At 39.3% G+C, this 26834-nt stretch overlaps 1 protein-coding gene across 3 annotated transcripts in view; it reads right to left on the reverse strand.

Moving 5' to 3' along the window:
- ADAMTSL1 (ADAMTS like 1) overlaps positions 1-26834 on the reverse strand; it is a 472971-nt gene that overhangs the window by 316196 nt on the left and 129941 nt on the right. For all 3 annotated transcript variants that reach the window (XM_081238316.1, XM_081238315.1, XM_081238317.1), the window contains exon 5: positions 489-615. In XM_081238316.1, the coding sequence (XP_081094442.1) occupies positions 489-615 (127 nt within the window). The remainder of the gene's footprint in view (positions 1-488; positions 616-26834) is intronic.

The raw sequence follows: 26834 nt of genomic DNA on the forward strand, positions 1-26834 counted from the left end.
TTAGGGCACAACAGTCAATAAATGGCTTCACATGATCACTGCCCAATATTAATTCTGGAGAAACCTGTGATCAGCACTGATCAAAGGTCACTTTGTAAATGAAGACCACGTGATTTCACCGTGGTAGGAGATCATTAGTTCTCATCTTCCCTCTCTCTCTGCTATTCCACCAGACTATGTATCAGTTAGGGGTCGGGATGTGGTCTGTCCTCACACTGGGTAGCAAAGCTCACATGTGCACATAGAGTGTATCTAGATCCAAGTCTAGTTCCCTCCTAATGTGCCTCAAAAGCAAAGGTTTCTCCCTTGGGGTTGCCGTGGGTGACCTGACTTGTCTCACCCAAACTAATCCACAAACCAGGAACATGAATCTCTTCCCACAGTATTGTCAGATTTGTCTTCATTTTGATGGAGGTGTTATTCCCTAGCTGCAGGGAGTTAAGTCAGGGAGAAGGCCCAGAAATTGTCCCATCTCTGGAGTGTCTTACGTTTGGTTGCAGAGAGCTGGGATTTATACTGCCCTCGGACCAGCCTGCAGGTGGACCCATCTCCGTTGCAGACGCCACAGTTATCTTCCTTGATGGTGCTTCCCAGCTGGTGATCGCAGCCAACAATCTAACAAGAAAGAGAGATGTGTAATTCAACCAGGCACCTACTGATATGGACGGAGCCATGGTGAGCTCTATCACCACCAAATCATCCACCTATCATCCTTGAGAAGGCTAAGACATGCTTCCCATGAAGGGGACTGAATTCAGCTGGAATTTGAATCAGGCTAAGAAGGAAAAAATGTAGCGTGGATAAAGACATTTTCATAGTTCAAATATACTGAAATATACAAAGAGAAAGAAAGATGGGAGAGAGGCGGGAAGGAGGGAGGGAGGGAGGAGGAGAAGGTGAGGGAGAGAGGAAGATCCTGAACTATTACCATAATGGAACCTTAATTCAAAAATAATTCCCAATGTCAATAATTATGCTTCACCCAAATCACAAAAAAATACAACTGTGAGATAACTGTAGCAGGAAAGATTTTATGAATAATCTCTATGTTCTATATGTTCCTTAGAATGTAAGATGCATAAGGGTGGGGTTTTGTATTTTGGCTTCATTGATGTATTCCAAGCAACTAGAACAGTGCTTGGAAAATTGGAGGACTTCAACAAATATTTGCTGGGACTTACCTGGTGGTCCAATGGTTAAGACTCCATGCTTCCCCTGCAGGGGGCATGGGTTGCATTCCTGGTCCGGGAAATAAGATCCCACATGCCATGCAGCACAGCCCCCAAAAATATATTTGCTAAATGATAATTAAAAATACTCCCTTTTGGGCTTCCCTGGTGGTGCAGTGGTTGAGAGTCCGCCTGCCGATGCAGGGGACACGGGTTCGTGCCCCGGTCTGGGAAGATCCCACATGCCACGGAGCAGCTGGGCCCATGAGCCATGGCCGCTGAGCCTGCGCGTCCGGAGCCTGTGCTCCGCAACGGGAGAGGCCACAACAGTGAGAGGCCTGCGTAACAACAACAACAAAAAAACAAAACTCCCTTTTCTAGCTAGCACTTCAACTAAGAAAAGAGAAAGAGAATCACAGAATCAGCCAACAGACAAAAACAAGGTCAGTGTGCGTGTGTGTGGTGGAAGAGAGGATTGACACAGAGGGCAGCAGAGATAGCCAACAATGAGTGCCTGCTATTGACTGGCCCTGTCCTGCACCAGGCACAAGACACACATCTCATTCATTCTCAAGACAATCATGGAGGTCATGAAGCTTGCCAAGGTCACTTAGCTAATAAGTAGCCGAGTTCTAAACACATCTAACAAAACATTTGTGCTTCATCCAAATCGGGCTTAACAAAACCACAAGCCTTCATCAATTATGTGGGCGAACTCATTTGTATCCCTCATCTTTTCTTTCCAACATTCAAGTTAAAAAAAATGCAAATCCAAACTAAATCAGGTTGTACCTCTATAGTTCTAGTGAAATCTAATGTCAAAAGACTTATTCTACTCTCAAACTACTTCAACTACTGTCTTTGACAAAATAAAATGAGAAGTGTAGTGACATTTGAAGGGGCTTATCTTCACAATGTCCCCACAATCCATCCTGTCTTTCAAAAGGTTGTTAACATGAACTCTTTTTGAGGCTTGATTTTCATTTTTTGCACCTTCAACTAATAATTGCAAACACATGTTTAGGCAAAAGTATGAAAAATACAACTGTTTACTATTGTGTTATGTATGTGCTATATTTTAAAAATGTGGTAACATGTACCTCTCCCCTAAAAGCACACAGGCATCTTTAAAAATACATAACAAAACAACAACTCTTTCAGCAGCTGTACTTGTTTTAAAATGTAAAGATGTCAGGAAAACATAGTGCCCAAATCTTAAGTGGAGAGTGAAGTTGGTTCCACCTCTGGGCGTTCACTGTGGTCAAGCTGCAATCGGTCTCAATATGTTCAGAAGTTACAGTGAGGCCACTTCAGAATTCACGTCAGCTTTGTCCGTGCAGAGCCCTGCCTGTGCTGGCTTCTTTGACGTCCTTCTCTATAACTGCAGTGAAATTATTTTCAAAATTCTTATCTGTAGATGAACCCACACATGAGCTGAGCAACTCTGCATTCATTCTTATATTCCAAGCACAGTGTGAAATGCAGTGATTGAATCCAACTGTGATTGAAGTCCTGTTATGAGCCAGGCACTCTGCTAGGAGCAATCCAATGGTGAGTTCTAGTACATATGGGTCCACCCTCATGGGACTTAGAGTCTATGTGGTGGAGGCAGATATTACTCAAATCATCACACACATGCAGAATGATAATTAGATGAAAGCTATAAAACACAGATATGGGGTACTCTGAGAGCTTAAAGTATGGGTAGATCTGTTTAAAAGGGCCAGAGAAGGTTTTCCTGAAGAGGAATCTTTTGAGCTGAATTCTGAATGAGGAGTCAGACTTAACTAGATGAAAGGGAGGTGTTGCTGTGAGGCTTACTGCATCTTTTAGTCATGCCTAGATACTAGCTAATTAGAAAGTATGCAAAAACCAAAGCTGGCAAAAAAAAAAAAAAATCGGACTGGATTTCCCAACAAAAGCAGCAATAAACAAGGGGGGTGGGCTACATCAAACTAAAATCTTTATGTCCAGCAAAGGAGACAAAGAAACAAAATGAAAAGACAACCAACTGAATGGGAGAAAATACTTGTAAATCATATATTTGATAAGGGGTTAATATTCAAAATATATTGATATAAAGAACTCATACAACTCAAGAGAAAATAAACCAAACAACCCAATTAAAAAGTGGGCAGAGGACCTGAATAGACATTTTTCCAAAGAAGACATCCAGAGGCCAACAGACACATAAAAAGATGCTCAAGAACATTAATTATCAGGGAAATGCATATCAAAAGCACAATGAGATATCACCTTACACCTGTCAGAATGACTATTATCAAAAACACAACAAATAACAAGTGTTCATGAGGTTGTAGTGAAAAGGGAACACTCCTACCCTGTTGGTGGGAATGTAAATTGGTGCAGCCCCTATGGAAAACAGTATGGAGGTTCCTCAAAAAATTAAAAATAGAACTATCAATATGAACCAGCAATTTCATTTCTGAGTATTTGCCCAAAAGAAACAAAATCACTATCTTGAAAGGATATCTGCACCCCTATTTTCATCACAGCATTATTTTCAGTAGTCAAGACATAGAAACAATCTAAGTGTCAGTTGACAGATGAATGGATAATCTCTATCTACCTACCTACCTACCTACCTACCTATCTGAAAAGAAGAAAATCCTGCTATTTGCAACAATATGGATGGACCTTGAGGGCATTATGCTAAGTGAAATAAGTCAGACAAAGACAAATATCATACAACCTCATGTATATGTGGTACCCAAAAACAAACAAACAACTGATAGATACAGAGAACAGATTGGTGGTTGCCAGAGGTGGAGGTTGAGGCTGGGTGAAATGAGTGAAAGTGGTCAAAAGGTACAAACTTACAGGTACAAAATAAGTAAATCATGGTGATGTAATGTACAGCATGGTGACTATAATTAATAATACTGTATTGTACATTTGAAAGTTGCTAAGAAAGTCAATCTTAAAATTTCTCATCACAAGAAAAAACGATCTGTAACTATGTGTGGTGACGGATATTAACTTGACTTATTGTGGTGATCATTTTACAATATATACAAATATAAAATCATTATTTTGTACACCTAAAACTAATACAATATTATGTCAATTCTATCTCAATAAAAAGATATCAGAAGACTAAAGCATCTGATTGCCTTAGTAGGGTTGAATCCTTTGAGAAAATATGGCAATCTTTTTTTTTTTTTTTTCTTGCGGTACGCGGGCCTCTCACTGTTGTGGCCCTCTCCTGTTGCGGAGCACAGGCTCCGGACACGCAGGCTCAGCGGCCATGGCTCATGGGCCCAGCCGCTCCGCGGCATGTGGGATCTTCCCGGACTGGGGCACAAACCTGTGTCCCCTGCATCGGCAGGCGGACTCCCAACCACTGCGCCACCAGGGAAGGCCTGCAACCTTAACTTAGGCAGTATTCAAAGAATCATTGACTCTACTGTTCTTGTTTGGGGTTGAAGAGAGATGACCTTAATCTTATGAGATACTCAGCTGTGTGGAAGGGCAGTGGGCATGGGAACTCATACTCACAGGTATCTCAAACCTGAGTAGGTTTACTCCTTAAATTAAATAAATTTCAGGTTTTTCAAAGGATTTAACTTTCTCTGTAAAAATTTTAATGGACTCTGATATCTCTAAAGGAGCCAGAAAGGAGATAATCATGAAAATCTCTCTCTAATCCTAAAGATTTCTTTTGGTTCCAAAGCCATTTTAAGAAAAGAATAATCCAGCTTCATAGATCCAAAGTAACAGTCATATTAGGAATAGCTAAATAGAAGGTGACATACTTTAAGGCTAACTTGGCCAGACCACCAACTTAGTGTTCCCAGTGTGGGTTTATGGACCCTAGGATATGAACCAAGTCAGTTCTAACTGGGTTTTGTTTAACTTCAGAATTGAAAAGACAAACATCTCCCTGACACAATAGTTTTTTTTTCTTTCTGTATCAATTCCCTTTTAAAATGCCAAAATATTTTAACTCAATTATTTTTAAGATGTGGAATATTTTATCATCAGATAAAATGTTCTTATTTTGGTCCAAGTGGAAAATTATTTGCAGTTATATCAGGAAAATCATTGTTGACATGTCTCAACCTGTTGAACTTGAAAAACTATTAATTAAAAATCAGTTAAACTATCACTTAAAGAGCTATCATTAATAATAGAGAAAAAATAAACAGAAATACAGAAATGGCTTAGTTGGCAGGTGCAATGCCAGACTCCTCTGTGCCTTTGCACATGATATTATTTCTGCCTGGAGTGCTCTTTCCCAATTCTTTATTTGGCAAACTCCTATTCATCCTTCAAATCCCAAATTAAGTGTCTCCTCCTCAAAAAAGCCTTTTTCAGATTCCAGAATTATGTACTTTAATGGTCAATACTTCCTCAGCCTTTTGTTCATAATTCCATGTAGCAGAGAGTACTAATTGCCACCTAATACCCATCTATCCTATTTTTCTCAGTAACAGAACTCCTATTTTATTTATGGTGGCAATATATCCAGGGAAAAGAACACATTTCTCATTGGCTATGTCACCAAGTTGTAATGGGAGAGTTATGTGGGACTTCTGGGAAGGCTGCTTACAAGAGGCTGACTTAGTTGGGGGGGGGGTCCCTTTTGCCTGCCTGCCTTCTGTTGGCTCCAGTGGCTTTCTTAAAAAATGATAGCCTTGAGAATGGAAGGATGGCTGAGCAGAGAGAGAGAAAGAGCCTGGTTCTGGAACCCCACTTGGACTGGTTACATCTTGACTCTTTTTTGGTTTTTTTTTTTTTTGGTGAGAGAGTAACTCCTTTATGTGCTTAAGCCAATATTATTTTGGGGTTTCTTTTATATATATTCAATTCAAACAGCTGTATAATTTATACTGAGTTTAATCTATTAACATGTCTGTCTCCACAGCAGATCATGGGCTATTTGAGAGCCCTTGTTTTATTACTCTTTCTATTTTGCTGGCTAGCACAATGTTTGGCATTTGTGATGCACAGTGAATGCTGGTGAATCACTGAAACACATAGCACCAAACATAATGGTTTGCTAATAATTCCAGTGTAGGTTACAGATAGGCAACCTTAGACTGCCGTCACTGATGACACACATGTGTACAAAAGTGTGCATATATGTGTGTATGTGTGTTTTCATGTACCTGTGTACACAGAGAAACAGATGTACTATAAATGACAACTAGAAGCCAAACCTAAACCTCTGTCCTGGTACATGAACAAGAACTACTATAAAGAGCTAGTATTTTTAAGACACCCATGTGACCTATGCTCATTATTCTAATAGATTTTTTTTAAATTTATTTTTGCCTGTGTTGGGTCTTCGTTGCTGTGCGAGGGCTCTCTCTAGTTGCAGCGAGCAGGGGCCACTCTTCATCTAGGTGCGCAGGCCTCTCACTATTGCAGCCTCTCTTGTTGTGGAGCACAGGCTCCAGATGCGCAGGCTCAGTAGTTGTGGCTCACGGGCCTAGTTGCTCCGTGGCATGTGGGATCTTCCCAGACCACGGCTCGAACCTGTGTCCCCTGCATTGGCAGGTGGATTCTCAACCACTGCGCCACCAGGGAAGTCCACCTATGCTCATTATTAATGAAATGTTATGGAAGGCAATGTTCAGGTCACTGAGTTCCCAGAACTACCCCGTTCTGGACAAAACATTAAAGCGAGATAATGACCACTCATAACCTTGTTAACTGCATGGAATTTTTTGTAAAGGGTGGAAAACTAACTGAGTATTTTGGCCTAATGCAGCTTATTAATATTCTGCTACTAGGTGTCAGCTCGGTGGTCTAACTTCTTCCCTCTTCCCCATCCAAAATGATTGCACAGTTTTGTTTTGTTTTTTAAAAAACAGACAAAATTTTTGTCCCAGGTGATATAAAAAGTGAGAAGCTCCAAGATGTTTTTGTTGTTGAGACATCATCATCAACTTTTGCTTTTGTGTCTTGAATGTAAGTTTTTTGTATACACATATGTATACATGCATATAGACAGGCAGTTCTTTGTTTCTTGAGGGTAGCACACTCACTTAACACTGTTGATTTTTCTTCATTGTTTTTCAGGATTTACTAAAAAGGGGGCAGGGGAAACCCTCCCTGAACAAAAAACTAGAACTATAACATCCAGTCCAAGTTGGCTCACAGACTTTGAGCATGTCATGCAGATTTTAGGCATCATGCCTACAGTATGTGCTGATAGGGGTTTCTTTCTTCACCTCACATAGCTGATAGCAAGTGAACAAGCAGAACACAAGACTGAAATTCTCTAGACACTGAAATATGTATAATAAAATGTCTTCACCAGGAGCCACAGGAGAAAGAAAGATCACTGGATGGATAATTTGGAGAATGTAAATAAACACAGTCCACAAGCAGATACCATGCCTCAGAATGACATGCTTAGATGGGTTCACACTGGCCACGTTTCAAATGGTTTCCCGTAAGGACCTCAACTTCTAGCATCAAATACTGAGCCAGTGATGTCAAGCTTTTCTTCATCCAACACCATGAGGTAAGAAATTTTTAAATCCCTTTATTTTCAGCACTGGGCAAGACAAATATGGAAAATGAAACTCTGCAAATCTGATCACAGCCACTCTTATTTATAATTATTTAATTCAGCTAGAACTGCATGGGGGAAGACTGTGCTCTTACACACATTATAACTCATTTACTATCTATGTGAATAGGGAAATAGTAGAGCTCCAACCTTATCTTTAAAAGATTTAGACACTGATTGATTTGTTTATGCTTTACCTTTTTATAAAATGATTTATAGCATATACACATGATAAAACACAATAAAACTTTTAAAAAACAAAAGAGAAAATGGGGCAAAGAGAAAAAATAAGGGTCAAAAAGGTGAGTTACAGCCAGAAACGAGAACTACATAAATGCACATTGTTAAGTCCTATACATTTTCTAGATAGGGGTCACAGATCTGGACATGAGCTTCCTAGAAAAGAGGAAAACATGAGCAGTGACAAGGGTCACAGAATCTACTAGATCTTTTAGAAAATGTATAGGATAATGTGCTCCTTACAGTGGACAGTCAATAAATATTTATGTAATGAATTAATGACAAACTGGTTCAGGAGAATCATAATTACTCGAAGTACTGAAATCCTAGATACGTATCTTCTGTGAGTTTTCTGAAAGACAATGCCATGTAACAATGTCTTAAGAACATCTGAGCAAATAAATACAAGAAGTTTCAAAGAACTGGCTTTTCAATAACCACTGATGAATCCTAATGGTCAGGGAACATTTAGTAAAACCAAACCTTAAGAAACCCAAACAAATCATCCAGGTACAGAGCGTTGTGATGGTCTGACTTAATCTAAGGATAGACTTTCCAGCATTTAGAGCTGGGCTGGTACAAATATGGCACATGCGCAGCTATCTTTCCTGCCAGGACCCACAGTGGACATTGCCACCCAACTGTAGCACTATTTGCCACTGAGATTTTATGTGGCCACAGAACCTCTACAATATTGTGATCTAGAAGCCAAATTCATTAGACTATGGCTGTCTTGCAGGGAGACTAAACTAATTTACTACTCCAGAGTCAGAGAAATGAACTGGCTATCTTTTAGACAATTCTCCACAAATATTTCTCTTAAGATGAATGTTTTCTGAAGATATGAATGATTTCAAGTACAGATTATAACACAAGGTTGAGGGAAGATAAACAACCTCCCCAAGGTCACATGGCTGGTAACTAACAAAACCAAAATTCTAACTTGGGATTCCTGACTATAAGTTACAGTAGGATGCCTATGAACCATGGAAAGACACAGGAGTCAATATATAATATGGCAATGGTGATAAGAAGGTTGAATAATCTTATCAAGATCACCACCTCCAGAGCCAGACATACGCGCAGGGGTGAATAGATGGCTTCAAATGTAATGTGACTTGGAAGCATATTTAGGAAGTAAATGGGAAGGTACCACTTCTCATCTATACTTGTGCTCCACATCTCTCTGATATGAGAAAACAGGATCCCCGGTCACTCATAAAGATGTTAATAGTGGCTCATGCACTATGTTTAATATTTCCAAAAGCCTAATGAAAATATCTTTACCTGCCATAAAACCACATAAGGTCCTCCAAACCTCAACCAACTCATTATACAAATAAACTAAATCCTGATCTTTATTGTACTTATTTTAAAATTACACTCAGGTCTTTAAGGCATAAAATGAGAAAACAAATTATTGCTTAATACATGCAGTGTTTTGAGTTGATGGAAACTTACAAAACACAAGGCCCATGTGAAAAAAAAAAATAAAGGGATCCTTTGTGTTAAAAAGTTGGGAACTTGGGCTTGCCAGGTGGTGCAGTGGTTGAGAGTCCGCCTGCCAATGTGGGGGACATGGGTTCGTGCCCCAGTCCGGGAAGATCCCACATGCCGCAGAGCAGCTGGGCCCGTGAGCCATGGCTGCTGAGCCTGCACATCCGGAGTCTGTACTCCGCAATGGGAGAGGCCACAGCAGTGAGAGGCCCGCGTACTGCAAAAAAAAAAAAAAAAAGTTGGGAACCGTTGTTGTGGTCCTTTGTTTGTCGTCCAAATGCCCTTGGGAGGAGTAACACATGAAGCTGTGGATTACGCTTAAATCAAACCAAATCCACTGAGCATAAGGCATTATGCTGGCTGTTATGGTGCTGCGGGGAGTACACATAAATAATAGGCATGGTCCCAATCTAGGGTGAATGGCTTTAATCAGATCATTTCCTCAGAACAGGAGAGAACAGAAAGGGAGTAAGATCACTAAGACTAAAGGTCATAGGGGTACAGAGGAGGAGAGAGACAGAAGGGAAAGCCTAGAAAAGGGAAAGAAAACTATGTGCTTGCTAGATTTAGGTATAATATATATAGTCTCACTTAATTCATTTTTTAAAAATTGAGATATAGTTAACAGTAACATTATATTCATTTCGGGTAACATAATGATTTGTTATTTGTGTATATTGTAAAATGATCTCCCCAAGTCTAGTTAACATCATTTAATTCTTCTAGTAGCCCTGAAAATTAACTAACTTTATGTTTATTTTACAAAAATAAAACTGTACTCAAAGATTCAACAATTTGCCCAAGATCACATTACTAGGAATTGGTATTGCCAGAGTTGAATCAATGAGTGATCCCTCTACTCTATGATGTGTGTTCCTCTTAGGGGTTAGAAGGGCAGTGGAGAGACAGGAAGAAGGAGAATGAACATGTTTCTTTCAGCCATACCTTGTTGCTAAAAGGTAACAAGGGCATTTGAACAACAAACAATGGACTACACCAACAGTTCCCAACTTTTTAACACAAAGGGGTCCTTTATTATTTTTTTTCATATGGGCCTACCGCTATAAGTTTTCATATGGGCCTACCTTAACCTACCGCTATAAGTACTAAAACTAAGCACCAGGCAAAAAGTACAATCTTTTGCATTCAGTAGCTTTGAAAGTATATCTTTAATGGGCAGGATTTCCTTTTTGAGGGAGCAACTGAATTGATTTAAAAAATTAGTTGCTTTTGTTCAGTAGCCACACACACATGCCACAGGGAAATACTGGTAAATACACACAGGTTATTAGGCTAAACGGATGAGGTGTAGCTCTCCTACACTCTAATACACCACAATCTGGAAAAAGTTTATGTGAAGGCATTAACTCCTCCAGGCAAAGATTTTCCAAAGGGAAACTCCTCGTACGTGGCACTCTCCTCTGGGGTTTACCAACCACTGGTAGGACTTCTCAGTTTCCTCCTAGACTCATGAGAGTCCTTACAATGGCCCACAAGGTCCTGTATCAACATACAGATGGCCAATAGGTACATGAAAAGATGCTCATCATCACTAATTATTAGAGAAATGCAAATCAAAACTGCAATGAGGTATCACCTCACACCAGTCAGAAAGGCCATCATTAAAAAGTCTACAAACAATTAATGCTGGAGAGGGTGTGGAGAAAAGGGAATTCTCTTACATGGTTGGTGAGAATTTAAATTGGTGCAGCCACTATGGGAAACAGTATGGAGGTTCCTCAAAAAAACTGAAAATAGAGTTACCATAAAATCCAGCAGTCCCACTCCTGAGCATATACCCAGACAAAACCCTAATTCAAAAAGATACATGTATCCCACTGTTCATAGCAGCACTATTTACAATCACCAGGACATGGAAACAACGTAAATGTCCATCGACAGATGAATGGATAAAGAACATGTGGTACATATATACAACGGAATATTACTCAGCCATAAAAAAGAATGCAATAATGCCATTTGCATGGATGGACCTAGAGATTATCATACTAAGCAAAGTAAGTCAGAAAAAGACAAATACCATATGATATCACTTATATGTGGAATATAAAATAGGACACAAATGAACCTATCTATGAAACAGAAACAGACTCACAAGACATAGAGAACAGACTTGTGGTTGCCAAGGGGCAGGTTGAGTGGGGGAGGGAAGGATTGGAAGTTTGGGATTAGCTGATGCAAACTGGTATATATAGGATGGATAAACAACAAGGTCCTACTATATAGCACAGGGAACTATATTCAATATCCTGTGATAAACCACAATGGAAAAGAATATGAAAAAGAATATATATATATATGTATGCATACCTGAATCACTTTGCTGTACAGCAGAAGTTAACACAACATTGTACGTCAGCTATACTTCAATTAAAAAAAAAAAGGTCCTGTATCATCTAACTGAGTTGCCTCTCTGACCTCATCTCTCTCTGTCTCTCTCCCCTTGCTGTTCTTCAAACATTCCAAGCACTTTCTCTCTTAGGACAGCACTGGTTGCTGCCTCTGACTGGAACATTCTTCCTTAGACACCTCTAGAGCAGTTGTCGTGCCATCTTTAAGTCTTTACTGGAAACCTTCACCTTCTCAATAATGTCTACCCTGACCAGACTATTTAAACCTGTCTCCCTCTCCAGACCCAGGTTCTCTTACCCTGTCCCATTTTTTCTATTTATTCTATGGCACTTATTTTATAATACAATATAATTTATTTATTTATAATAAGTTTATTGCTTATTTTCTATCTCCTACTAGAACGTTAACACCACAAGGTCACAGTGTCTAATGACATAATAAGCAACTAATAAAAGTTTATTGAATGAATGAATGAATGAATTCAGTATATAGGTAAGGCCACAGGTGACAGGCATAGATTGTGGGTTTCAAAGAATTTTCCTCCCTTATATTCTCTGCCGCTAGTTTCAAAGACCAAAAAGAGCTCTCTGTCAAAAAGAAAAAGATCTCTACAGATGTATCATTTTGTAGCACTGTAATCTGAGAGTTTACTTCCACTTGTCACTCTGCCTGCTGTGTCTCTAGTCCTCATCCACTACTCCAGAATGGCTTTGAGCTGAGAATGCTTATTATTTTTGCGTGTCTTCCTCTGACCTCTTTTCCACTAGGCATGGTGCTCAGGGTTTCACGCCCTCTCTCTAACACCAACTCTGGACCCGGAAGCTCACTTTGTACTTGATCTCCTGAGTGTCTGATTCTTGGCTCTTCCTGAGGGATGTGAGCTTGCACAGACCCTGGCCTGACTCTTGCCATTACTCTGTGTGAGCTCTAGCCCTTTGGCTGGTTGTCTGGCTGGAGCCACTGTCCTACTCTACCTACAACCCACCTGCCCCCACCCCCATCAGAGTGTCAGGGCATCAACCTCCTCTGCGGTTAAAGGGGGACCTGTTTTCATTGGAATGAGATTCTGCCCAGGTGTTCTTTTCTTTTCTTTTCTTTTATTTATTTATTTTTTTGCGGTATGTGGGCCTCTCACTGTTGTGGCCTCTCCCGTTGCAGAGCACAGGCTCCGGACGCACAGGCTCAGCGGTCATGGCTCACGGGCCCAGCCGCTCCGCGGCATGTGGGATCTTCCCGGACCGGGGCACGAACCCATGTCCCCCGCATCGGCAGGTGGACTCTCAACCACTGCACCACCAGGGAAGCCCTGGCCAGGTGTTCTTGTAAAGGGAGACAGTTCTACCTTCTTCATTGTCTGAGGTAGAGATATTTTCCTGTGCTCCTAAGAGCTTACTTATCCTCTAGAGCAGTTCTGTGGTACTTATCTCTTTATATTATAAAGTAAATGGAAGAAAGGGGGATGTCGATGTTGGGGGTATGAGACAGCTGATAGGAAGGGCAGTGAATCGATTAGATTGCAAACATTTTTAAGAGTTTTTGCTGTATTGCCTTTCTTGTGATGAAGAATCTAATCCATCTAATGACTGGATAAACAAACACCCTAAAAGGGAAAGAGAACGACTAACTCTTATTTCTAACATTTATTCAATCTTCCAGGTGCTACCGGACTGATTTTACATTTCTCCTTTCTTATTTATTTTGAGGTCTGGGCTGAATTCTTCTGTAAATTTATGGCTAAAAGCATTTGGATTTTTTTTGGCATGTTGGTTTTATTTTTTAATTGAAGTATAATTGATTTACAATGTTGTGTTAGTTTCAGGTGTACAGCAAAGTGATTCAGTTTTATATATATATATATTCTTTTTCAGATTCTTTTCCCTTATAGGTTATTACAAAATATTAAGTATATTTCCTTGTGCTATACAGTGGCATATTGTTTTTAGTTAAATGTGTCTGTCTAGTAGTCTTCAGCAGAAATCCCAAGAATTAACCTAGTATAGACCTTTGTGCATACAGACACTGGAATTCATTCTCAGCATATGGTCAGAGGACTTTTCTTTAGCAGGCTGTCTTCTCCCTCCCCAGCTTCCAAAATTAGGGTGTCTGGAGAATGCGAAACAAAATTATACAAAGGCCTGACCTCTGACCTTGCTTCTGTCTAGAAGACTGTGAAGTACCCAAGAGGGAAAGTGTTGAATTTGGCCTCACTTCACATGGCATTAACTGTAATTCTTTGTGAACTGTGGTGACATCATGGTATACTTTGACATCACTGCTCAGCCTCCCTTCTGCTGCTGGGCACACAGTGCAGAGTTTTTGTTCCAACACAAGAACGCTTTGTTGAGAAGAAAGGATAGCAGCTGGTCTTCTGCCCTGGTACAAATGTGGATCTTACTGGAATGTTCCTGTTCAGGAAGTCACCACAAAGTAGCCATTCTGCTCTGATGACTAGAACTCACAAACATAGCTCTGGAAATTTTAATGAAAATTTACCTCTACGGAGTTCAAAATTCCACCTAGGGCCATAACTCAGCAAAATTCTGCCTACAAAAAAAGCTCCCATTTATATGTCTGGATATGTTACCTGAAGTCAATATTCCAAAAGCAGTAGTATGCTGGCTATATGTGTGTGTCAAGGCTGGAGGTATAGAAAAAGGAACAGTAGGGAGGGATGTATCTGTCTCCCCAAATAGTTCTCCTCCATTATAATTTCTCAAGTGTCTCAGATCCCCCGTCAGGAGGGCTTGTGCCATTCCTTGGTTCTCAAGTCAATTTCTGGTTACTTCCCCAAACATATTACTTTATACCAATTTGAAGCTTTTGGACAGTGCTATTAGTCATCTTCAAAGTCAGTCAAAGATATTCTCAAATGATATATTTATTTCCTTTTCTTTTCCTGGGCTCTCTACTGCCATTTCTGTCTCAGGTAAAGCCTCAGAAAATTGAGCAAAACAGAGTTTATGCAAAAATATCACCTGTAAAATAACTCCACACTTCTGTCCCATGTGGCTCTAATGCCTACATAAGGCAGAAAAGTTTCAGATCAGCTTGAGAAGCTAAAGGTTATTAATCTAAGATTATTCTCAGAGGAGTAAGTCCTAGCCCAAAACATTTGGGTGGGATAGTAAACTTCTTTTATTGAAAAAACGTGTATTTTTTAATTCTGTCAGAACAAATAGAGCCGTTGCAATACTCAGTTCTACCACGAGGCTTCCAGTTGGACAAAGTATTTTTTTCCCTCTGGAACATTACACTTAAGGCCAACCAGACCATACCGTTGCATCTTAGCCTTTTATCCACGCTTTCACTTCCCTGGCCATTTCTTACCCTGGAACATCATTACTTAAACCAAGAATCTACATGTTGTACAGCCTTAAACCATGAAAAAGGCAGCATGACCTTGGTGGGGGGTAAAAAAATGAACTCAACCTGGATGTGACGATTTATTACCAACTGCTTGTAAACATCACATGTTTTTGGTGTGTGATTCAGTTCTCTCCTGAGGACAATCAGATCTACTTTATATTGTTGTAACAATTTGAAGTGATACCTTATATAAAAAGAGGCCAAGCACATAACCACTCTGACCATATATCCTGGGATTTCTGAAAAAATTCTATTTCCAAATCTGTTTTATAGTCCTCACGATTATCAGACCATGTGTCCTAGTCACTTTGGTGGGATACATGGTCAATTATGCAAATAGGAGGTATTTGCTGCTATGTGTGAAAATGTGTCTAAAGCTGTAAAGGGCGACTTTGTGTCTTGAGCACCCGTAGTCTTGTCTCACAGCTCTAGGCACAGGGTCGAGTTTGCAAAAGCTCAGGTCCACTGCAGTGCCTCTGGATTTGACAACAGCACATTTGAAGTAAGGTCACAACCCTTGTCCTGTACGGAAATAGACTCTCCTTTATCAGGCAGAACAGATGGAGCTTCACTGGAGAATGTTTTTTTTTTCCTTTTTAACTTTCCTCTATGCTGGTGAAGTAGTGAATGAAGTAGCAGCAAGCCAGGGAAATGATCTCTGGGAGTTTTAAGGATTCTATTAGCAGTGAAAAAAACCTCTCGGGAACTGCTGTGGGGTAGCAAATCATCTCCTCCGCAGCCCACTCAAATGAGAGGGGAATGCTTAGAATTCTTAAAGTATCCTTCCTTAGATCTCTATTCTAGACCACTAATCTGGAGTTAATTCAGGGCCACTTTCAACTGTGTATAAGCGAGTAACAATCATTAAATGTAAATGTCAATACAAAATAGAGATTTCCCAAAGTCATTCTTCTAAAATCTTAGGGAAAGATATATTCTCGGGGCTGGAGAAATAGCTCAGTCCCGTTTTCTCCATGGGAGCCTGCACGCACATGGATGTGTTGCTATGACAGCTGAACTTAATGAAAGAAAGTGAGTACTCAGCAAACCCATCTTGGCACAGGGAATATTCAAAATCTATTTGTTTTAAAGAGGAAGAAACCTGGAATCTGAAAGTGCAAGCCAAAAACAAATCAGTTAAATTTTTTTAAAAAAAGGAAAAGTAGTCTTTCTGAAACTTGAATTTGAATTGCTTATTAATCAGAATTAGCAATAAACCAATCAAACAGCAGTCACAACGTCCTACAAGAAAAGTGGACTGACTGATTTTTAATGGGCCAAAAAATTTCCTGAGCCAGAAGGAAGGTTAGCTGCTGGATTGGGCTGGAAAAAGGCTGACAATGATCAATTCTGGCCATGCTTTCAAGCTCTAGACTTGTGGGTTTAGGATAAGCAGTAACATTTTGCTGAATCACTGCAATATTGACAATGGCAAAATGAACTGCTGCTTCTTTCATTTTACACAAAAACAAATTCACTTAAAGGCCCCAAGATAAAAAAAAAAAAAAGACTGCATACATTTTTCCCATTCAGAAAGATTAAGAAAATTCCACTAGCCACCCACTCACATACATAAAAATGAATTCGGCTTCTTTCCTAATTGCAGACTTAGTTTAGAAAACTAGCTGAAACCTACAAATTTCAAATCTGACAGAATTCAACACTCAGCAGATGTCTAATTCAAAACTAAAATTAAATTCACATTGAAATCTAGAAATATTTTAAAATTCAGGTTTGTATAATAGTTATAATCAGTTTTTTTTCGGTAGTTTTAAAAAACTACCTAAACAAGTTAACACAGAAAGTTTATATATATGCTATCTTCTAATTGTCCTAAAGGTACCCAAAGGACCTGCCTCAGTGCCCTCACCTTACTGCTTCCTGGTAGACCATGGGCAAAGAAGAGAAGAAAATTTGTGGTTCATGCAACAATCATAATTTGGCTATACTAAACCAAGTAATAGTTCCTCTCCATGTACTGTGTATAAGGCGTGTTATTTGAGATAATTGGTTTATATTTTTAAAATATGCAATATGTCTTTATCAGTACATCTATGTGAATCCAAACAGTAAAGTCCCCAAATTCTGCAAGTCTGGGTCTCTCAAACACCACATTTGTTAGAAAAACATGATTTAACCGCTGATTTTAAGGTTTTCAAGTGTTATTTCAAATGGATTTTTTGCATGGTTTTGACCTAGTCTTCATGTCATTTTTCTACATTAAAATTCCACTATTTAAAGTCGAACTATTTTCTGTAGGTGCAGGTGTGTTACAAGGAATCACTTACTGGGATATATATCAAGGAGTAGATGAAAACATTTGTTAGTATCAGCACGAGGATTTTTTTTTTTGCTGTACACGGACCTCTCACCGTTGTGGTCTCTCCCGTTGTGGAGCACAGGCTCCGGGCACACAGGCTCAGCGGCCATGGCTCACGGGCCCAGCCACTCCGCGGCATGTGGGATCTTCCCGGACCGGGGCATGAACCTGTGTCCCCTGCATCGGTAGGCGGACTCTCAACTACTGTGCCACCAGGGAAGCCCCAGCATGAGGATTTTTATGAATACAGTGCTCCCCAGAACACCTGGGCATTGAGTTCTCAGATGATTTCCAACCTTGAGTTTTGAATTCTTTCTAATGAATGTGTCAAGAGCAAGGACACATGGGTTTTTCTGAGATGACAGCGATTGTGTCAGTGAGGTATGGGCTTCCTGGCTGAAGCCCACAAGGCCTCCTTTTCTGTGGCTAGTGAGTGGCAGTTGCATCTCAGTTGGCAGGAAGGTAGAAAATAAATACCATCGGCCACCATTATTCTGAAGAGTGAGAGATGAGGTAATTGCAGACTGTGGTAATGGATAATTGCTACTTATCAAATCTGATGTCAAGAAGACACAACAATAAATAAATCATGATGGGGAAAGGGATCTTGATTCTTATGAAGCACCAACTATGGGCCAGGTACTATCAGGTGTTTTGCAGGGTTTATGAAGCCTGTAAACAAACTCTGTGACCGCACAGATGGCAAAACCAAAGCAACTTCCTATGCCACCTACCTGGAAAATGGCAGAATTTGGATTTCAATCTCTTTCTTTTTATTTTATAAAAAATTAAAAAAAAATTTTTTTATTGACATATAGTTGATTTACAATATTGTGTTAGTTTCAACCTCTTTCTAACACATTGTTCCTACTACTCTAGGTCGCTTAATATACCAGAGGACTTTTAAGTCAACAGTGTGTATATTCAAAACAGTAGAGTAGCACTACATGTATGCAGCAGCTACTCATGAGAATATTCTGTTCTAAGGGAATGTTTGTACCACTCTACATCAATAATACACCCACCATATATCTCGTATATCAATAATGCTCACTAAGTTTGTTTCTTAGCACTCAGCAAAGGGCACTCGAGGGAGAAAGAAGCTCTTGAAAAGCAGTTTCTTGGGAGACAAAAACTTCCAAAAAGATTCCGAGGTTTTCTCCAATAGTATGAAAAGCAGCCTTCTGCAAACTTATTTTTAAGGCTTGCCTGTAGCTTGGCTTCAGCACTAAGTAAGTTATTACCTTAAACAGTGGGAAAAACATCTCCAGTAGCAGCTGGCAAGACTAAGGAGAAGGAAGAAGGGAGGGGTGAGGAGCGACATTGTGGAAACGCACTGAACTCAGCCCAAAAGCGGCTTACATCTGGGCGGCTTAACTCGGCAGAGACCTCACGATCCCTGCCAGTGGCCAGTGAGGATGACCTCCATGTGAACTTTTGATTTTCACCCCAGGGTCAGGAAGCAGGAGGACACCCAGAATGACACACTGTTGATTCTATAGCAACTGATCTGAACCCTCGGCTCACACAAATAGTACCTGCCTCTGCTTCCCCAGCCAGCCTGGGTCAAGGGCCAAGGCATGAGGCAAGAATACGTTCCAATATGGAAGCATCTTACACTCACCTCTGACCTTCTCTGTCAAAGGTCAAATAAAAACATTTGGAAAACATGGGAACAGAGTATTTTCATATTAGTTTTTATTTGGGAACCTCACATAGTTCCTTGAAGCAGGGAAATCGGCAGTTTTAGCTCCAACAATGTTCAAGATTACAATAAGAGGTGATGCAAGCACAAAATATGGATGATGGGAAGAGTTACATGAGGAACTCACATCCCACATATATCCCTGAAGGCGCAATTCTGTCTCCCGGCCTGAACTCAAAGTGGTCTCCCCCATTTCTGTTCAAATTTTCTAAAGTGAGGGCAGAATTCACTGCTGAATATAATCACGCATTGCTTTCAAATTTATACACTGTCAGGGGACTTCCCTGGTGGTCCAGTGGTTAGGACTCCGTGCTTCCACTGCAGGGGGCACAGGTTCGATCCCTGGCCGGGTAAGTAGGATCCCGCATGCAGTACGGCAGGGCCAAAAAAGAAAAAAAAAATGTATACACTGTGAAGCTTATATTCCTGGACCATGTGCTTATCTGATTGTTCCACAAGTGATCATTTCTTTTGCAATGGGATTAGAACTTTGTTTTAGACACAATTAATTTCTCAATGACAAGGCTAACCTTTGGGTCTAATTAGATGTTAAGAAGAAAAGGCTCCATTTTGTAAGCAGTCATTTAAATTGCAGATGTGGATTCAGTCTGCCAAACAGGTACTCACTATCATAAATCAACACTCCCATCTGTAGCAGACTGCTACACTGCAACACCTCATTGGTATGCAAAGAGGCACAGCTATATTTTTATTTCCTTCTTTCAAGACAGTATCTCACTATTTTCATGGCTCTTCTTTGAGCTTGGGAGCAGCAGAAGGAAAAAACGTAGGGAAGAATAAGGGCTAGAGGAATTCCATGCCCAGGCATTTGTAAATTGCCTAGAGAAGCTGAACACGGTTCAGCATCCTGATCTCCATCACAATGAGCAAGTCCTGTACTCAACACTTTTTATAGGAACAGTATTGTAGGAGCTGTTAAAGGATAAAAGGTTGAAAAAGTCACAGCTCTGCTTTAGAGGGCTTTATAAGCTAGAAGTATAGATGTAAGAGTAGGAGGCAGAGCTGGTGAGAATGAAAAATGGTGCAGTGTGGTGGAAAGCAGTATGGAGATTATTCAAAAAACTAAACATATAATTACCATATGATCCAGCAATTCCAGTTCTGGGTATATATGTAAAAGAAGTGAAAGCTAGGACTTGAACCAATATTTTCAGGCCCATGTTCACAGCAGCATTATTCACAACAGGCAAAAGGTGGAAACAACCCAAGTGTCCATCAACAGATGAACAGATAAACAAAATGTGGTATATGCTGTTAAATTAATTAAACAAAGAGGCCATTAGACTGAGGTGGCTGTACTTCTGTGGCAGACTATGTAGGCAAACAAAACTCTAAGAAAGTAAATGCCTCAACCTTACAAAATCAAAATGCTAAGGACAACCAATCATAGCCAACTAGGCTTTAAACTGTAGCCAATCAAATAATTTCCTTTCTTTGCTCCTGCACTTTTCCCATAGTCTTTCCCTTGGCTCCTATTGGTGGAGTGCTCCAAACCACGTATGGTTTGAAGCTACTTGATTCTTAATCAATAAATGCTCAAATAAACTCTTAACATTTTTTTTTTCAAGAAGAAATAGATAATTTGAACAGACTGATCACTAGAAGTGAAACAGAATCTGTAATTAAAAAAACTCCCTGCCAACAAAAGTCCAGGACTGGATGGCTTCACTTGGGAATTCCACCAAACATACAAAGAAAAACTTATCCAATCCTTCTCAAACTCTTCCACAAGATTGAAGAGGAAGGAACACTCCCAAAGTCATTCTATGAAGCCACCATCACCCTGATACCAAAACCAGACAAAGACATTACCAAAAAAGAAAACTACAGGCCAAGATCTTTGATGAATATAGATGCAAAAATCCTCAACAAAATATTAACAAACTGAATCCAACAACACATAAAAAGGATCATACATCATGATCAAGTTGGATTCATCCCAGGGTCACAAGGATGGTATATGCAAATCAATCAATGTGATACACCACATCAACAACAACAAAAAAGATAAAAAACACAGGATCATCTCAATAGATGCAGAAAAAGCATTTGATAAAATGCAACATCCATTCATGATAAAAACTCTCACCAAAGTGGGTACACAGGGAACATATCTCAACATAATAGAAACTATTTATGACAAACCCATAGCCAACATAATACTCAACAGTGAATATCTGAAAGCCTTCCTGCTAAAATCTGGAACAAGACAAGTATACTCACTCTCACCACTTCTATTCAATATAGTACTGGAAATCCTAGCTACAGCAATCAGACAAGAAACAGAAACAAAAGGTATCCAAATTAGAAGGGAAGAGGTAAAATTGTCATTGTATGCAGATGACATGATACTATATATAGAAAACCCTAAATATTCCACACAAACACTACTAGAACTGATAAATGAATTCAACAAGGTAGCAGGATACAAGAGTAACATACAGAAATCTGTTGTATTTCTTTACACTAATAATGAAATATCAGAAAGGGAAAGTAAAAAAACAATCCCCTTTAAAATTGCATCAAAAAGAATAAAATACTTAGGAATAAACCTGACCAAGGAAGTGAAAGGCTTATATGCTGAGAACCATAAAACACTGGTATAGGAAATTACAGATGATTTAAAGAAAAGATATGCCAATTCTTAGATTGGAAGGTTTAATATTGTTAAAATGTCCATACTATCCAAAGCAGTCTACAGATATAATGTGATGCCTATCAAATTACCCATGGCATTTTTCACAGAACTAGAACAAATAATCCTAAAATTTATGCGAAACCATAAAACACCCAGAATTGCCAAAGCAATCCTGAGGAAAAAGAATAAAGCTGGAGGCATAACTCTCCTAGACTTCAGACAATACTACAAAGCTACAGTAATCAAAACAGCAGGGTGACATTGGCACAGAAACAGACATACGGATCGATGGAACAGAATAGAGAGTCCAGAAATCAACCCACACACCTATAGTCAATTAATCCTCAACAAAGGAGGCAAGAATATACAATGGAGAAAAGACAATCTCTTTGGCAAGTGGTATTGGGAAAGCTGGACAGCTACATGTAAATCAATAAAGTTAGAACACTCTCTCATACCATACACAAAAATAAACTCAAAATGGATTAAAGACTTAAATATAAGACAGGACACCATAAAACTCCTAGAAGAGAACATTCTCTGACATAAATTGTACTGGTGTTTTCTTAGGTCAGCCTCCCAAAGCAATAAAAATAAAAGCAAAAATAAACAGATGGGACCTAACCAAACTTACAAGCTTTTGCACAGCAAAGGAAACCATAAACAAAATGGAAAGGCAACCTACAGACTGGGAGAAAATATCCGCAAATGATGTGACCGACAAGGGCTTAATTTCCAAAATATACAAACAGTTCATATAACTCAATAACAAGAAAACAACAACCCAATCAAAAAATGGGCAGAAGATCTAACTGGACATATCTCCAAAGAAGAAATGTAGATGGCCAACAGGCATGTGAAAAGATGCTCAACATCACTAATTACTAGAGAAATGCAAATCAAAACAACAAGGTATAACCTCACACAGGTCAAAATGACCATCATAAAAAAAAAAAAACATCTACAGGAGAAGACCTTCAAGATGGCAGAGAAGTAAGACATGGAGAACACCTCCCTCCCCACAAATACATCTACATGTGGAAAAACTCCTACAGAACACCTACTGAACATGGGCAGAAGACCTCAGACTTCCCAAAAGGCAAGAAACGCCCCACACCTGGCCGTGTGGCTGACAGGGTCAGGCCTGTGCCTCTGAGGTGGGATAGCTGAGTTCAAGACACTGGTCTAGCAGAGACCTCCTGGATCCACATAATATCAAATGGAAAAAGCTCTCTCAGAGATCTCCATCTCAACACTAAGATGCAGATCCACTCAACGATCAGCAAGCTACAGTGCTAGACACACTATATCAAACAACTAGCAAGACAGGAACACAGCTCCACCCATTAGCATAGAGGCTGCCTAAAATCATAACAAGGTCACAGACACCCCAAAACAAACCACCGGATGCGGTCCTGCCCACCAGAAAGACAAGATCCAGCCTCATCCACCAGAACACAGGCACCAGTCCCCTTCACGAGGAAGCCTACACAACTCACTGAACCAACCATAGCCACTGGGGGCAGACACCAATAACAATGGGAACTACGAACATGCAGCCTGCAAAAAGGAGACCCCAAACACAGTAAGTTAAGCAAAATGAGAAGACAGAGAAACATGCAGCACATGAAGGAGCAAGGTAAAAACCCACCAGACCTAACAAATGAATAGGAAATAGGCAGCCTACTTGAAAAAGAATTCAGAGTAATGATAGTAAAGATGATCCAAAATTTTGGAAATAGAATGGAGAAAATACAAGAAACACTTAACAAGACCTAGAAGGACTAAAGAGCAAACAATGATGAACAACACAATTAATGATATCTAAAATTCACTATAAGGAATCAATAGCAGAATAACTGAGGCAGACGAACGGATAAGTGAGCTGGAAGAGAAAATAGTGGAAATAACTACTGCAGAGCAGAATAAAGAAAAAAGAATGAAAAGAATTGAGGACAGTGTCAGAGACCTCTGGGACAACATTAAATGCACAAACATTCGAATTATATGAGTCTCAGAAGAGGAAGAAAAAAAAGAAAGGGAGTGAGAAAATATATGAAGAGATCATAGATGAAAACTTCCCTAATAGGGGAAAGGAAATAGTCAGTCAAGTCCAGGAAGTGCAGAGAGTCCCATACAGGATAAATCCAAGGGGAAACACGCCAAGACACATACTAATCAAACTATCAAAAATTAAATACAAAGAAGAAATATTAAAAGCATCAAGGGAAAAACAACAAATAACACACAAGGGAATCCCCATAAGGTTAACAGCTGATCTTTCAGCAGAAACTCAGCAAGCCAGAAGGGAGTGGCAGGACATATTTAAAGTGATGAAAGGGAAAAACCTACAACCAAGATTACTCTACCCAGCAAGGATCTGATTCACATTTGATGGAGAAATTAAAAGCTTTACAGACAAGCAAAAGCTGAGAGAGTTCAGCACCACCAAACCAGCTTTACACGTGCTAAAGGAACTTCTCTATGCAGGAAACACAAGACAAGGAAAGACCTACAATAACAGACCTAAAACAATTAAGAAAATGGTAATAGGAACATACATATCGATAACTACCTTAAATGTAAATGGTAAATGCTCCAACCAAAAGACATAGACTGGCTGAATGGATACAAAAACAAGACCCACATATATGCTGTTGACAAGAGACCCACTTCAGACCTAGGGATACATCCAGACTGAAAGTGAGGGGACAGAAAAAGATATTCCATGCAAATGGAAAGCAAAAGAAAGCTGGAGCAGCAATTCTCATAGCAGACAAAATGACCTTAAAATAAAGACAATTACAAGCAACAAAGAAGGACACTACATAATGATCAAGGGATCAATCCAAGAAGATATAACAATTGTAAATATTTATGCACCCAACATAGGAGCTCCTCAATACATAAGGCAAAAGCTAACAGCCATAAAAGGGGAAATCAACAGTAACACAATCAGAGTAGGGGACTTTAACACCCCATGTTCACCAATGGACAGATCATCCAAACTGAAAATAAATAAGGAAGCACAAGTTTTAAATGATACAATAAACAACATGGACTTAATTGATATTTATAGGACATTCCATCCAAAAACAAGAAAATATACTTCTCAAGGGCTCACAGACCATTCTCCAGGATAGATCATATCTTGGGTTACAAATCAAGCCTTGGTAAATTTAAGAAAATTGAAATCGTATCAAGTATCTTTTCCGACAACAACGCTATGAGACCAGATGTCAATTACAGGAAAAAATCTGTAAAAAATACAAACACATGGAGGCTAAACAATATGCTACTAAATAACCAAGAGATCACTGAAGAAATCAAAGGGGAAATCAAAACATACCTAGAAACAAATGACAATGAAAACACGATGACCCAAAACCTATGGGATACAGCAAAAGCAGATCTAAGTGGGAAGCTTATAGCAATACAATCCTACCTCAAGAAACCAGAAACATCTCAAATAAACAACGTAACCTTACACCTAAAGCAATTAGAGAAAGAAGAACAAAAAAACCCAAAGTTAGCAGAAGGAAAGAAATCATAAAGAGCAGATCAGAAATAAATGAGAAAGAAATGAAGGAAACAATAGCAAAGATCAATAAAACTAAAAGCTGGTTCTTTGAGAAGATACACAAAATTGATAAACTATTACAGACTCATCAAGAAAAAAGAGAGAAGACTCAAATCAAAAGAATTAGAAATGAAAAAGGAGAAGTAACAACTGACACTGCAGAAATACAAAGGATCATGAGAGATTACTACAAGCAACTCTATGCCAATAAAATGGACAACCTGGAAGACATGGACAAATTCTTAGAAAAGCACAACATTCCAAGACTGAACGAGGAAGAAACAGAAAATATAAAGAGACCAATCACAAGCATTGAAATTGAAACTGTGATTAAAAATCTTCCAACAAACAAAGCCCAGGACCAGATGGCTTCACAGGCGAATTCTATCAAACATTTAGAGAAGAGCTAACACCTATCCTTCTCAAACTCCTCCAAAACATAGCAGAGGTAGGAACACTCACAAACTCATTCTACAAGGCCACCATCACCCTGATACGAAAACCAGACAAAGATGTCACAAAAAAAGAAAACTACAGGTCAATATCACAGATGAACATAGATGCAAAAATGCTCCACAAAATACTAGCAAACAGAATCCAACAGCACAGTAAGAGGATCATATACCATGATCAAGTGGGCTTTATCCCAGGAATGCAAGGATTCTTCAATATATGCAAATCAATCAACGTGATACACCATATTAACAAAATGAAGAAGAAAAACCATATGATCATCTCAGTAGATGCTGAAAAAGCTTACAACAAAATTCAACACCCACTTATAAAAAAAATCCTCCAAAAAGTAGGCATAGAGGGAACTTACATGAACATAATAAAGGCCATATATGACAAACCCACAGCCAACATCATTCTCAATGGAAAAACTGAAACCATTTGCACTAAGATCAGGAACAAGACAAGGGTGCTCACTCTCACCACTATTATTCAACATGGTTTTGGAAGTTTTAGCCACAGCAATCAGAGAAGAAAAAGAAATAAAAGGAATCCAAATCATAAAATAAGAAGTAAAGTTGTCACTGTTTGCAGATGTCATGATACTATACATAGAGAATCCTAAGACGCTACCAGAAAACTGCTAGAGCTAATCAATGAATTTGGTAGAGTAGCAGGATACAAAATTAATGCACAAAAATATCTTGCATTCCTAGGCACTAATGATGAAAAATGTGAAAGAGAAATTAAGGAAACACTCCCATTTACCATCACAACAAAAAGAATAAAATACCTAGGAATAAACCTACCTAAGGAGACAAAAGACCTGTAGGCAGAAAATTATAAGACACTGATGAAAGAAATGAAAGGTGATACAAACAGATGGAGAGATATACCATGTTCTTGGATTGGAAGAATCAACATTGTG

The sequence above is a fragment of the Mesoplodon bidens genome (assembly GCF_964165515.1).
Source record: "Mesoplodon bidens genome assembly, chromosome: 6".
Classification (NCBI taxonomy): Eukaryota; Metazoa; Chordata; class Mammalia; order Artiodactyla; family Ziphiidae; genus Mesoplodon; species Mesoplodon bidens.